The 14,421-nt window shown below is 38.9% G+C and overlaps 1 protein-coding gene across 20 annotated transcripts in view; it reads right to left on the bottom strand.

The window, feature by feature from the left end:
* The window catches only part of LOC118430328 (protein suppressor of hairy wing-like), a 47,914-nt gene that overhangs the window by 14,362 nt on the left and 19,131 nt on the right, over positions 1 to 14,421 (bottom strand). Inside the window, exon 6 of one of the 20 annotated variants that reach the window (XM_035841103.1) lies at positions 81 to 2,507. The exons of 5 other annotated variants lie outside the window; for them this stretch is intronic. In XM_035841103.1, the coding sequence (XP_035696996.1) occupies positions 2,337 to 2,507 (171 nt within the window). In that variant the 3' untranslated portion in view covers positions 81 to 2,336. Of the gene's footprint in view, positions 1 to 80; positions 3,079 to 3,234; positions 4,902 to 5,146; positions 5,280 to 5,483; positions 13,171 to 13,205; positions 13,522 to 14,421 lie in introns of those variants that run through there. 14 more of the 20 variants (XM_035841110.1, XM_035841125.1, XM_035841120.1 and 11 more) reach the window with 14 other exon arrangements.

The following is a 14,421-nucleotide window of genomic DNA, read 5'->3' as shown; positions in this document are numbered from 1 at the left end:
CAATTCGACAAGGGCACATGTGGAATTTGGGAAGTGAATCTGTAACGAAATGTAAAATAACTTACCGATAATTTCTTTTCATCTTTTCACCAACATTTATAAGCAAAATAAAATCATAACTCCATTACTGTTTTGCAGCTTTGCACATGTCCCTTGAATTGAAGTACATTTGTCAAATTCACATGTAGTTTGCTAGTCACACCATACATCCCAACCCCTATACCTCCCCAGCAGAGCATTGATAGGTGCATCAAGAGAAATTGACTTCTAGAAATTTGGAACTGAGATGATCTTGCCATATTTTGTAAATAACTTTCCAGATTCAAGTCAAAAACACATTTAAGAAAAAAACAAAAGTAATTTTCAACTAACTGATATATGCAGGTGGTTAAGAGATCTTATTGCACTTTGGCAAACTAATGAAGACATGGATATGTTGTCACCAGACAAAGCAAGGGGCAAAATTTGATTGGGGGGTCTACTATTGGACCAAGTCAAAACCATTTTTCAGGACAAAACTGTCCATCTCCAATCCAAGCCTGACAATTAATCATTTGAAGTCTCACTCTCTGTATTTCCTTGTGTTGTAAACCAGTGGATGGCTTAATGTCTGTGCTTTCTTTTGATCGATAAATTCATGAGGGCTTTATCCCCTTACCCGGGTGTTTAAGGTGCTTTGTTCCATTTTCGTCTAGACTGAAATCTCTGGTTTCTGACAGCCTTGCTCAACCACTTTGAAAACTTGCTCTGAAAAGATTAAAGAGAAGTTGGTTGGCCACAAGGAAGCTTTACCAACATGACTGGGAATTTGGGAACAAGTTCCTATTGCAATTCATCCCTTTTTCCAGAAGATCTTGCACATAATTTTAGTTTCTTTCTGAAGAAAAGAACCAAGGTGACTCATTCTATTAACATTGATAGGTGCATTGAACTACTGGCCAGACACTTGGTTTTAAATATGCAACTGTACCCTCTTTCCTAAAAGATTTATGCAGAGATATATATGCAGTCCTTATGTTATGTTCACAGGTACTATTTCCACATACAGCTGAAAGAAAAGCTCCCCCCAAAACAGCAGCCTATCCAACTCAAGTCTTGACCATAACCTTCATATGGACCTCTAACGTGCTAAGCTTTAAGATGCAGACTAGAGAGTCAAGGTATTTTTTGGTATGGGATATTTGTCTTCCCTGTGCTGCCTCTCCTGACTCTAGTTCTCCTTCTGTCCCTGATGGTCTGACTCAGCTGTTTAGTAAAGTCGCTCTGTAATACAAGTTACAACATGAACGTCCAGGCTACAGCAGTGGAAGTTACTGCATCCAAACAAAAAAAAGCTGCAAGAGTGTGATACCAAGCAAGAGCAGTTTTAGGCAAGACTGACCCTAGCCCATGATTCAGAACAGAAACTGGAAGCAATGAATTAAGAGCAGTATTTTCAATGTTATACATAGCAGACATCTTGTCTTAACTATGCACCTATCAATGTCTACAAGGATGGAGGGTTACTTAAGACCAGCTTACTTCGTTCTATAAATATAAATAATGTACCTTGTCTTTACAGCCTACAATTTTACAGGTCAAGTTAAATGTCTGGCTCAGGTGAAAGCTATATACTATCTTCCAATATGAAGTTGTCAATCTAGGAATGCAGGGTTGGATCGAACACCTGGCATTTTTTCCTAATCTTGCATCGTTCTGCCCTGATCCTCTTGCTGATTTGCTTAGTGAACAGCCTCTGAAAGGGCAGAGGGAGAAAGACCATGGAAAATCTGTACTACTGTGTATTATCAGATTGAAAAGGATCATGCCTGAGTTTTCCATCCAAGAGAACAATATTCTGCCTTTTCTCACTTTTTTCCCCTTACAAGTATGGCCATACTGAACCACAAAGAGCTTGAAAAGGAGAAACAGTAGCATGTACATTGCAGAGTTGAAAACTGCTGCTTGCTGCTCAGCTTTCAATCTATTTCAAGCCCTTCTTTTCCATCTTCCAAACCCTCTTCCTGACTTGAGTAGAAAACGCAAACTGCAAAAAAAGGGTCGAAAAATTTCCAATCAGCATTCAATTGATCAAATTTATAGCGAAGGTCTGCATACTATTCCAAAAACCGCGAAGCCTGTGCTTGGATAAACTATATTTTATGAATATGTCGACACGATTTTCGGTACTCTTTTCCCTCTTTTCCATCTAACATGACGTATCCTCTTGCTTAATTGTGTCGTTAACTCAGCCTGAAAAGTAAATTGAGACAAGCGTTGGGATGACGAAAACGTACATCAGTTTATACCAGAGTGAAGGGAGCAGCATGAAAACCTTTATGACACTTGACCAGAGCTTATTGAGGTTCATCTGTAACACTACTACTTGCAGGTATTTTATCTGTATCACTAGTAGTTACAGGTATTAAGAGAGTGTCACTTCCAAGGAACATGTTTTTCTTGGCCCTTTTCTTTGGTGTCTCTCGTTCGTACCATAACCGCTTGCTGATTTGAGCAGTAAACTCTACCTGCAATGGAAAAACGGACATCGGTTGGAAGAATATATTGGGGAGAAGGAGAGAAAAATTTGCAGACTATGGGGTGCAGTTAGTAAAACGTTATCACTTTCTTTTTCCACATAGGACATCAGGAATTTAAAAAAAAACTTGTACTGTGGCTTCACTGGCCTTATGAGAAGTTTCTGATACCTGCCTTTGATTGAGACATGTTTTGGACCTTATCTTTCAGATTTCTAACTTATAGATGTCTTAAGTTGAGTTTTGTGCCAAAAATGCTATCTGAACAGTGCATGAACCTAGGATTTTAAAGCTGATTTGCTTAACCTTTTCTGTATCTATTTAACCTACATGAGAGCCACATAGAAACCATGACATGCTTGCTGAGGAGGTAAAACAAAGTGGGATCTTCCGATAACAAGAGATGACCGCTGTTGCACGAACACAACTGCCCAACAGTGCTGCACCTTGAAAGACTTTACATGTCCATTCCTGCCTGGTCGAACTCAGAGGGTTGGGTTTTCGGGTAGGATTTTGACTTGTTATGCCATATTCTCCTACTCAATTTCCTAGTGAAAATGGTCTGTAAGAAATAAATCATGAAAGTTGTTACCATCCTGACCAACATTAAAGAAATGTTTTTTCAAGCATCTGATCTAAAAATGATGTAATTAGAAGATTTAATTTCTTGTAATTTTTTAATTTCAAAGCAATGTCATCAATGTTGATTTGGTTCTTTATTTTAATCTGTAAGATAAGCAATGCAAGAGGTAATTAACAGAACTTTTGTTATAACACGACAATGCATGTGGTCTAAAAAGCCTTTGATGCACCTATCAATGTGCTACAGTGAGGGCTGTCAGAGTAGGAGTTGAACATTCAACACAGATGTACACAGGTCCCAACAACTTTCATAACTTATTGCAACCATGAAACTTCTGGTCATCCCATTTTCTCACCAGGTTTACTGGTCCATCCCTTCTTTTTCTGGCCTTTTTGTGAACCATACCCTCTTCCTGAGCTGTATGTGAAACTCTGACTGTGTAAAATCAACAACAAAGTCATAAATAATCAAGCCAAGTACAGGGATTCTACACTCTGCATAGATTTCATGTCTATCCTTTTATGTCTCATTTAGTAATTTTGTTTGCTAGTTTAGAGCTACACATTTCTTGCAGGGACAGTACAAAGAATTTATGACTACAACTCATCAGAAAGCCAGTTAATACACCTATCAATGTGACCAGGGGCATGTGAGGTAGTTAACGTTCTAGTAGTACTAACCCATACATTTGATCTTAAGCTATATGGCTAAGCATCTGAGCCTTTTTGTCCGAACGTCGTCTTTTGTCTCGGATGCTTTGGCTTAAGTGTCTGGTGAATTCGCTCTGTAATGGATAGAATAGAGCTGTTCACAATCACTGTTTACAACATCATTCAACATCATAAACAACTGGCAACTTTCAGCTACATTCTCTGTGGTATACTGAAGCTGATGACCTCAACATTAGATAAGGAAATGAAAGTAGCCAACAAGCAACCTATACAAAGACCCAAAGCAATGTACTGCTGGCCAATCAACCCCATTGACAGCTGCTTTATCCTCCATTATGCTTGTTTTCCCCTTGGATGCTTTGCTTCCCACCTGCAAAAGCGAACCCTATTGGCTACCTTGGTTTGGAATACACTCTGAAATAAAAGAGAGGCAAACAAAAACCATAAACATTCTTGAGGGTTCATGTAATAGATGCACCTATCAATGTGGAATAAATGAAAGATAGCATTCCTCCTGCCGTCTTATCTAATAGAACAGATGACATATCACCATATTTACTGTATGGACACTACTGCTTATATCGTTCATATCTCTTCTGATATCTCTTGACTAGACGTCGTTCGTGACGGACCCGACTGGCTACTTTCTGGATGAAATATCTCTGAAATACAAGCAGCAAAAACCATTGAGAATAGAGGAACCAGTGACAATATTTTATGATTTGTTACTCTTCCAAGCCCTTTCCCCTCTCATCTTTCCTTTGCATCACTGCTGTTTATCTCCTGGTCCTGTTTCATTTTGTATCTCTGGTGACAGTTTCTTGTGCTTAGCTGTTTTGTAAATTGGCTCTGAAACAGAAGTTACAGAGGTCAGGAAAGTGCACCTATCAATGCAAATCTAAACTACTAAAACAGAGAGACATTCCCATCCCTTTAAGTCTCAATAGACAGTATGGTTAGTTATGAAGGTTTTTGAACTTGTTTGATACTGTTTAAGTAACTCAAAAGATGGCTCAAAGCAGTACTCTTTTCTTGTCTTTTCTTTCACTGCGTGTCTAGATGTCTGCCTTTCAACTTTGCCCTGTACCTCCTACAACAGAGGCAGTTGCTTAGCTGCCGTGAAAACTTGCTCTGGAAAAAAGAGAAAGAAGCCGTTTATGAAACCTACCAAGGGTCCATATTTTCACTTTCTTTCTTTCTTTCTTTCTTTCTTTCTTTCAATCACTATTAGAAACTTCAAATTGCAACATCAGGAAAAGACACAACACAAAATCTTGTGCACTGAAATCACTTCAGGTTGCAACAATACCCTCATAATAAGTCAGTTTAAGTTGATGCACCTATCAATGTGATGGAGTTTTGTAAATACACAAATGTATATCAACCTCCCGACAGAATCTTACCACTCCTGATACTGTTTAGTACAAGTATTTAATAAGTCCAGGACCCTCTTTTTTCTGCCCACCTTACTTTACACAACCTCTGGCTTAGTTGTTTGACAAGTTTACTCTGCAATGGGAGAAAGAGATACAGATGAATCAGTGATGCTTTAAGTTCTGTACTGTAAACCATAGACTAGCAAAGCTCATGAGATTTACAAAAAGAAGCTTTTGGGCAACAAATTCCCATAGCTCAACATGGAAGGCTCTACATGTAGACATGATTTTATACAAAAACTCCTTGTTAATAGCTTGCTTTTTGATTCCCTTGTGATTTTCTGTGCTTAGATGCAACTGCAGTGTGGCTGAGATCATCTCTTTGCAGCCCATCTTTCCTTACGCAACCTCTGACTGATTTGTTTTACGAACTTGCTCTGGAATGGGAAGGGAAGATGGCATTACAAGACTCAATGTTAAACTAAGTGTCAAGTTCATCCTTATGCCCCTATCAATGTCCTAACCCTTATGGTTGTTTTCGATAAGTTTGGCGAATCTTTTTGTTGGTGGTCCATCTTACATGGTTGACCCTTTGTTTAAGCTGTTTCTTGAAAGCGCTCTGGAGAAGCAACCAAGCAAAAATCAGGCCAAGCATGTAACAAGAACAGTTACTGGTTATATCATTTTTGGAAGCATACAACATTCAGCACAAAAGTAACCTTCTTATGCACCTGTCAATGTTATCAAAATGTCAAAGTTGAATCAATAAAATGTTGAACCTAAAATCCGAACTTGTCATTGCACCTATCAATGTCTTAACCCTTAAGGTTGCTTTCTAAAGCTCTGGCGAATCTTTTTGTTGGTGGTCCATCTTACATGGTTGACCCTTTTCCTAAGCTGTTTCTTGAAAGCGCTCTGGAGAGGCAACCAGGAAAAAATCATCACCATGCTTGAGAAATGTACTGTTCAAATCATTCTTGGAAACATACGACATTCAACACAAAATAACCTTATTATGCACCTATCAATGTACTCAGAATGCCAGCATTTTTTAACCACTACTAAGGGAAAATTTGCAGTTGCTATTTGTATTACAGGTAAACTTTCTTGTCGCTAAGTCTGACTTCCTGAGCCCCCAGGGACTTTCCTCTTTCCTTTCTCTTTCCACCTGCACCAGCAGATCCTTTGGCTCAGTTGTCTGACAAACCTGGCCTGAAACATATTTCTGTGTCAGCATTTTTAACAGTAGTCCACAGTAACAGACAGCTAGAGGTGGGGTCTGCTTAGTGTTGGACATCTATTTGATAGAACTGTGGCAAATGCGCTAGTACTGAATACATGGTCCCCTTTGGCCTGAAACATATTTCTGTGTCAGCATTTTGAACAGTAGTCTACAGTAACTAGAGGTAGGATCTGCTTAGTGTTGGACATCTATTTGATAGGACTGTGGCATAGCTTTAACATGTGCTACTGAATTCATGGTTCCCTTTGTGTTAAACTGTTGATATTACACAGGTGCTATTCCTTCCCAGTGGACTTCCCAGTTTCCCTTGCCTTCCATCTCTCATTGTTGATTCTTTTCCTGAACTGTTTACTGAACTCACGCTGAAAGGAAAGCCGGGGAGACAATTTAATGGCAGATGGGATATTCAAAAGAGCTGAGAATATTTCGTTCAATTCAGCTTATGAACAAGAGACAGATCACATCTTCTATGTAACTACAGATACATGTAACAAATAACATGCCAAAAGGAATGCACCTATCAATGTATCATACATGATATGGAAGTATAGCTATGTCAACTCTAAAAGACAGGACTGTTACTAAGTCTTCCTTTCTAAACCCATGTCTTTGAGAAATCTTAAGAAATGATCATTGTCATTTATTTCCTTCTCCACCTGACATTGGTGACTCTTTTGCTTAACTGTTTGGTGAAGCCACTCTGTGAAGGACAATAAGAGAAATAAAGTGATTGTCATATCAACTGAAATACTCTGTTTTATCTGCCTGACTACTTGATGCACCTATCAATGTACTTAGTATTAGTTAAATGGCCAAACCAAGACTTACATTGACAGACACATATGTACATTCCCAGGCAACATAGGGCCCTGTCCTAAATTTTCACCCTGAGTTTACTGATATACTACAAGTCCTTAAAGATAAGTTAAAGTTTTAAATATTCTAAGAAATTCTTGCCTTTAATTTCAGAGCTTAAAAGCCATCCACCCGACATAATCCAACCGGCTTCTCAACTTTGAGACGAAGTCACCCTGTGAAGGTAAATAAGATATAAACAATAATTCGTACGGGTAGAAGAAATGACACATTCTAATTCATATATCCTGCAGTCACTTTTACAGTTGACTAAGCATCCGCAGATTTCACGAGGAAAATGTACTTGTCCATCCCTTCCTTTCTTGCTGACAAGCCATCTTGGCTTTGAGTTGCCGTTTAGACATCCATCTGTTATGGTAGACCCTCTTGCATACTCGTTTGGCAAAGATGTCCTGTAAGCAAAGTAAATGCTAAAAAAAGTGGCAGTTTCAGGAATAGCCTTGTATCTAACCGACGCCCACTTTTTAAGAGCGGAATGAAGAGTTAGTGTATTGACTTAAGAAACAAAGCCCTCACTACATGATGCACCCATCAATGTAACTATTGGTTAAATGGCCAGCCCGCAAAAAGGTTTGCCTTTCTAGTGTTCTGTTATTTGTTATTTTAAGTCCTAGTAGTCTTTATCATGTTGACCACCACTTGACATTAGCCATCCTTTTTCTCAACTGTTTGATGAAGCCACTTTGTGAAGGAGGACAAGAGATATAAAACAATACTGTTATATGCATGACAAGTGGTTGTCAATTTTTCTAGCAGACTTTTCTAGGGGCCTTCATGTAAAAAAAAGTTGTTCCTCACAAGCTATCTTGGCTTTAAGTTCTCTCTTTGAGATCCAGTTGTTATGGTTGACTCTCCTGTGTACTTGTTTAGCAAAGATATCCTGTAAAACAGCAAGATAAATACTGTTGCAGTAGCTGTCACAGGCATAGCCTGGACTTACATGCAACCGATTCCCATGTTTTAAGACTAATAACAGCAACATCAACAGTTGTTTTACTGACATGAGAAACAACCAAGTCCTATGAAATGCACCTATCAATGCACAAACATGTACACAAGAACCTATTGAAAAGGCAGTTTCTTTAAATTGTTACGTCTTAGAACATGTGCCCTTGACTTCTTCCCGCTTTATGTATTGCCACTGCTTTTTCCCTTTCCTTTGTAGTCCATCTAACATTGTAAACTCTCTTGCACATCTGTTTAGCAAAGGTCTCCTGTAACAGAAATACCAAAGACATCTAAAACATTGTTATATACCTAAAGGTGTACAGAAATACAGTGGTGTTTTCTAAATATTCCATGTATCTAACACGTTATACACTATCGTGGAGTGGGAGTCAATTCTTCTTGAACTTGAAGCTTCCTTGTCCACTGCTCATTTTTCCCCTCAACTTTTTTTTCGTGGTCCATCTTACGTGGTAGAGCCTATTGCATAGCTGTTTAAGGAAGCCATCCTGGAAGTGGGAGAGGAATGTGGTAATGTTGTGTGCCTTTATCTCTTAAGACATAAAAGGACTTTTACCTATATTTTGTGCCAACTGTCCTGCCCCGTCTCTTCCAATAGTTCCATCCTAGCTTTAAGTTTTTTCTTAGTGAGCCACTTGCAATGGTGAACTCTGGTGTACATTTGCCTGCAGAAGTGCTCCTGGAAGTAAAGCAAATTCTAGATAAGAGCTACTAAAGCCCTCCCTGGTGAACCCTGCCCTTCCCAACTTCCCTGTTCAGATCATGGGGTCACAATATATTCCTACAGATGCACCTATCAATGTACCCTGGTTCGAAGCATTTCTTCCCTCTTTATCTCAGTATCTGTCTTTGCTACAAATGCCATGTATTTTGCTGAGATCTTTCCCTTTTCTTTGTTGTCCTCCTAGCATTGTACATCCTCTTGCGCACCAGAAGACCAAAGGCATCCTGAAATACAAATCAGACACTAAACCTTTGCTGTAACTACGGCCAAGAACCTGATAGAAAGGAGGTTACTTAAGTTGATTGTGGCATCTTTTATCCACGAGATTTACATACAGGTACACAAGTGTTGGGCAATGCACCAATGCGCACCAAGAGACTTAGCCTATTGTTGCTTGCCTTGTACAGTTTGCTATACATGCTTATCTATGTGTTGCCAGTTGAAAAGAAGTTTCCATCTTGACTCTTCATTTTATTCCTCAACCTTTTCTTTGCAAACCATCGTACATGGCAGAACCTCTTGGACAGTTGTTTGATGAACGTTTCCTGGAGATGGAAAGGTAGGTACACAAAACGAATAAACATGATTTCAAAGTTTAGTCCAGTAGATTTAATGATTTGTGGTGACAGCGAACCTACAAAATGTTTTGGTGAGTCTGACATCTAAAAAACAATTTTAGATGTCTAACATTTCCTAGCAATGCACCTATCAATGATGAACAGCAGAAACTGTCTAAACGTTAACCAGTGCTATTGGTAAGATGTAAGGCTGTAAGGTAAAGCCTTAGACGTCTGAGCTGCAACAAGACTTTTCTTTTTTCTCCATCTCACTTTGTTAACTCTTTGCTGTAGCTGCTTACAAAACTGAGACTGAAAAACAGATCAGAAGTATTTAACTTTTCTTTGTCATCCAATACATCTGCCAAATCACTCCAGAGATTTTACACTTTTCAGAAGTTTCTATGAGAAAAATGATCAATGACTTCTTGTACATACATACATTATCGACCTGAGGTATTGACCAGGCTACATGGGCAACAGTATCTAGATGCACCTATCAAGGACCCTGGGGGAAAATGGCAATTTTTGTGTTTGTTTCATCCAAGTAATGAACAAATGAAGACATTCACAACAAGCATGTCAGGGTTTAAGAAACATCTCTGTTCCTACAGCATTGGTCTGTGCACTTGAAGAGAACGTTATTGTCATGTCCCTGGTATCCTAGATGCCCCCTTTTCTTCAGTAGCCAAGTGACATGCCTGACCCTATCTTGAAGTTGTTTTATGAACTTCCCCTGTAAAGGTAGACACATTGGTACAATCTGCTCAAGGCGAAATTTATGTTTGTATACAGTTCTTAAGTATAAGCTTATAAACTTAATGTTAACGTAAGCTTTTCCCTCTACTTCTTGAATCAGGTTATAAAAGATATCAACATTTTGAAACGTCTGTACTGGATGGGCAACAATGCTCTTAGATGCACCTATCAATGTCCATGGAAAAAATCAGCTCCCTTTTCATGCCATCTAATAAAGGCAATCATGAAATAGCCCAGTGGCAGGAACTGTACGAGTTGAGCTTTAGGGATTGATAGCTCTGCAACACTGGTCTGTACACTTAAACACACTGTCATGTCCCTGGTATCCTAAATGACCCCTTCTCTTGAGTAACAGACTCACATGCTTCACCCTATCTCGGACTTGCTTTATGAACCTCTGAAAAGGCAAGAAAAAAATTGGAATGCAGCTTTTCTATCTTGTCTTAGTTTACCAAATGTCTTTGGATGGGCAATATTGGTTTCTTTCTATACCATCAACAGAAAAACAGTGGCAGTAAAAATGAAAACTGTTCCTATCTGTTGTGCTTTACATATCTTGCCAGTTTCTACAACACGCGTCTGTACACTTAAACACACTGTCGTGTCCCTGATATCCCAAATGGCCTCTTTCCTTCAGTAACCGATTGACATGCTCCACCCTCTTTCGAACCTGCGTTACGAACCTTTCCTGAAAAAGGCATTAACATGAATTGGAATACAGCTTTTCTATCTGAAAAGACTTCTCGTCTCAAGTAAAATAAAACACCAAAGCAACACCACAACAAATGTTTTGAATGCCAGTACCAGGTGAAGAAAAATGTCTTTGGATGCACCTATCAATGTCCATGGGAAAAATTTGCTTCTATTTCATACCACCCAACAGAAGAATTAGTGCAACTGGACAATGGCAGTAACAATTCAAACTGTTCCTACACAACAATGCTTTAAGGTTTAAGGATGACTTTGGACTCTACAGGTCTGTATGTTTAAACGTAACGCCATGTCCCCGGTACCCTATAAGGCCTTTTTCCTTCCGTAACCGACTGAGATACTCCATCCTCTTTCGTACTTGTGTCATGAGAATTGCCTGAAAGGGCAAGAACATAAATTGGAATACAGGTTTCCCTTTACTTCTTGTCTCATTTTACCAAGGCAAGACCACAAAAATATTTTGAATACCTATTCTAGATGGAGAACAATGTCTTTGGATGCACCTATCAATGTCCATGGGGAAAATTGGCTGACTGAAGGTGGAAGTGACAATGTAAGCTGTTCCTACAGTGATGTGTTGAGGTTTACAGATCGATTCGGCCCCTACAACACTGGTCTGTACACTTAAACGCAGTGTCATGCCCCTGGTACCCTAAATGGCCCCTTTTCCTGAGCAACCAACTGACATGTTTTACTCTGTCGTGCAGTTGCCTCATAAACCACGCCTGAAAAGTACGAACATAAATTTATATACTTTGTGACTTCAATATAGGCTAGATAGATGCATTATGTAAACACTCTTCTATCAGTTCTTTTTGTACAAGTTCCCAGATCAAGACAATAAGAACATTTTGACAACATTGTCTTTGGATGCACCTATCAATGTCTTCTTGCACTGTGAAATTCGACCACACCCACACAGCCAATCACAAAAGAGCGCAGAGGCAGACAACAAAAATTTGTTTTTATACAATGAAAGAAATGTGATTTTTAACTTAGGGAACATTTCTGTTGTAGTTCCTACAACAAATGTCCCTGCATGTCAAGTTACTGTCATGTCCCTGGTATCCTAAATGGCCCCTTTTCTTGACCAACCACCTCACATGCTTGATCCTTTGATGAAGCTGCTTGTAAAAAACCTCCTGAAAAAAGCAGTAATAGTAGTATATTCTGTGTGATATCGAAAAAGGTTTGGTTCCAGTTCCAAAACTATGTGGGGACAGGCTACAAAAAGAATTTTGGGGGAAAAAAACTACCAATGCAAGACATCGGGAACCTCTTGAAATATCTGACCTTAATGTTAATATTGTCTTCTGATGCACCTATCAATGTATCAGGAGAATTCATACGAAAAAAACTATTCCTAATCCTACATAGAAATGTGTTGAAATTCATGACTAAGTCTTCCTGGGCCTACAGCATGGATCCCTACACTTAAAGACAAGGTTACTGTCATGTCCCTGGTATAAATCCCCTCTTTTCTCCAGTTTCCGCCTGACATGCGTGATTCTATCTTGAACGCCCTTCATAAACCTCATCTGAAAAGGTACAAACATCCATGGACTCTAGAAACTAGTCAGGAAATACCTGTACTAGATTGACAGCAATGTCAATAGATGCACCTATCAATGTTTCAACTTTCAGCAGAATAGAACTCTTTCCTCAAACAATGTAACTAAATAAACATGTTCTTACACTGAAATGTCTTGAAGTTTATGGAGTATTGTTGTTGTTCCTACAACATACCCTCCTACAGATGAATTTCTGGTCATGGCCCTTATATCCTAAATGACTCCTTTTCTTGAGAGCGACACTGACATTGTACATCCTGGTCTGAAGTTGCTTGACAAATTTGTCCTGGAAGGAAAACATTATTGTAAACATTGGTATTTTGGTGCAGGTTTGGTCCCAGTTCAAATATTGTTGGGGAAGCTTTGAGATGCCAGTTAATATGATGCACCCACCATTGGAGTTTCTGCCAGCAATGCCACATTAGATAAAGATAAGATGGGCTCCATCTACAAATACACTACAACTGAAGATACTTGGCCCTGCTACCCTTGTTTTTTTTTCTGACAAGACTGTTCCCCTAGGTCCTGTCATGCCCCTTGTACCCTAAATGCCCCCTTTTCTTGAGCAACCACCTCACATGCTTGATCCTATCTTGAAGTTGCTTGATAAGCCTTTCCTGAAAAGGTATGAACATGAACTTAGGGATACAGATTTGGTTCCGCATTTGGATGTAAGTAAGAATAAAATAAGACTAAATGTTTTTTCATGATGCACCTATCAATGGGTTAGAGACTACCACTGAAGAATTGGACATAGCAGTCACTTCCTAATTATTAGAATGGCACATAACGCTAACCTAGTGCACTGTCAATAGAAGGATGGCTACTGATAAATGGAGTCTTTTCCTAACCAGGCACAAGAAAACTTCTCAAGTCCTATCATGTCGTGCATACCCTAAATGCCCCCTTTTCTTGAGTAACCACCTCACATGCTGGATCCTTTGCTGAAGTTGCTTAAGAAACCTTCCCTGGAAAGTAAGTCATGAATATTGGTACTTTGGGGTATGTTTGGGTTTTAAGACCCAGAGGAAGTAAGCCATGAAAAGCATGTTAGTTACCAGTATGATGCACCTATCAATGGAACTAAAAAAAGGCAGTCTGCATGTTTGGTCAGTATAGGGTTCAACTTAAGGCTCCTTTATTATTGTGAACCAGCAAAACTGTCTGAGGAACTGAAAGTGTTTAATATCCACCAGATACAAGGAGCTGTGTTAATTAGCAAACTATGTACTCAAGGAATCCACATTTTTTATTAAGATCATCTGATGAATAATCCAAATCAAAAGCACTGATCTATTATTCCCATTACCAGTAACTATCATTCCTGATCTTACATGTAGCTAGGCTTTGTTCTGCAATTTCCACAGCCTTTTCTGCAATTGTTTTAGGAATCCAGCCTGAAAATGAAAGTAAACCCAACTGAAATAACATAATATTTGCCGGGAACGGGTTTTCTGCGCGTGGAGAATATGCGCGTGCGCGTGAAAAATTTGCGCGTGAAAAAATAAAGTTCCTGAAATATGTCAGAAAATGTGCAGCAAGGAATTCTAAGGCAAAAAAATTTGAACCTATGATATAATTTCCCATCTGTTACCTGAATTTTGGGTTTGAAAAAACCCTAATTTTTAGATCCCTTGGGAATCGGTTAATTTGCATATTTTGAACATTTCAAAATCACCTAAATTTGACAGAAATACATGGAAAAATTACTCATATGAGGTTTTATATTGTAAAATGTAACAATTTGAGGCTTTTCTCCATTTTAGAAGCTTCATTTTCTCTTTTTTGAAGAAGATTGTTTCACGCGCAAATTTCAAACTTTTTTGCGCGTGAAAACTTAACATCTTAAAATCACTTTAAAATCACTC

The sequence above is a fragment of the Branchiostoma floridae genome, chromosome 14 (genome assembly GCF_000003815.2).
Source record: "Branchiostoma floridae strain S238N-H82 chromosome 14, Bfl_VNyyK, whole genome shotgun sequence".
NCBI classification, from domain to species: Eukaryota; Metazoa; Chordata; class Leptocardii; order Amphioxiformes; family Branchiostomatidae; genus Branchiostoma; species Branchiostoma floridae.
This window is presented reverse-complemented; position numbering and strand designations above follow the sequence as displayed.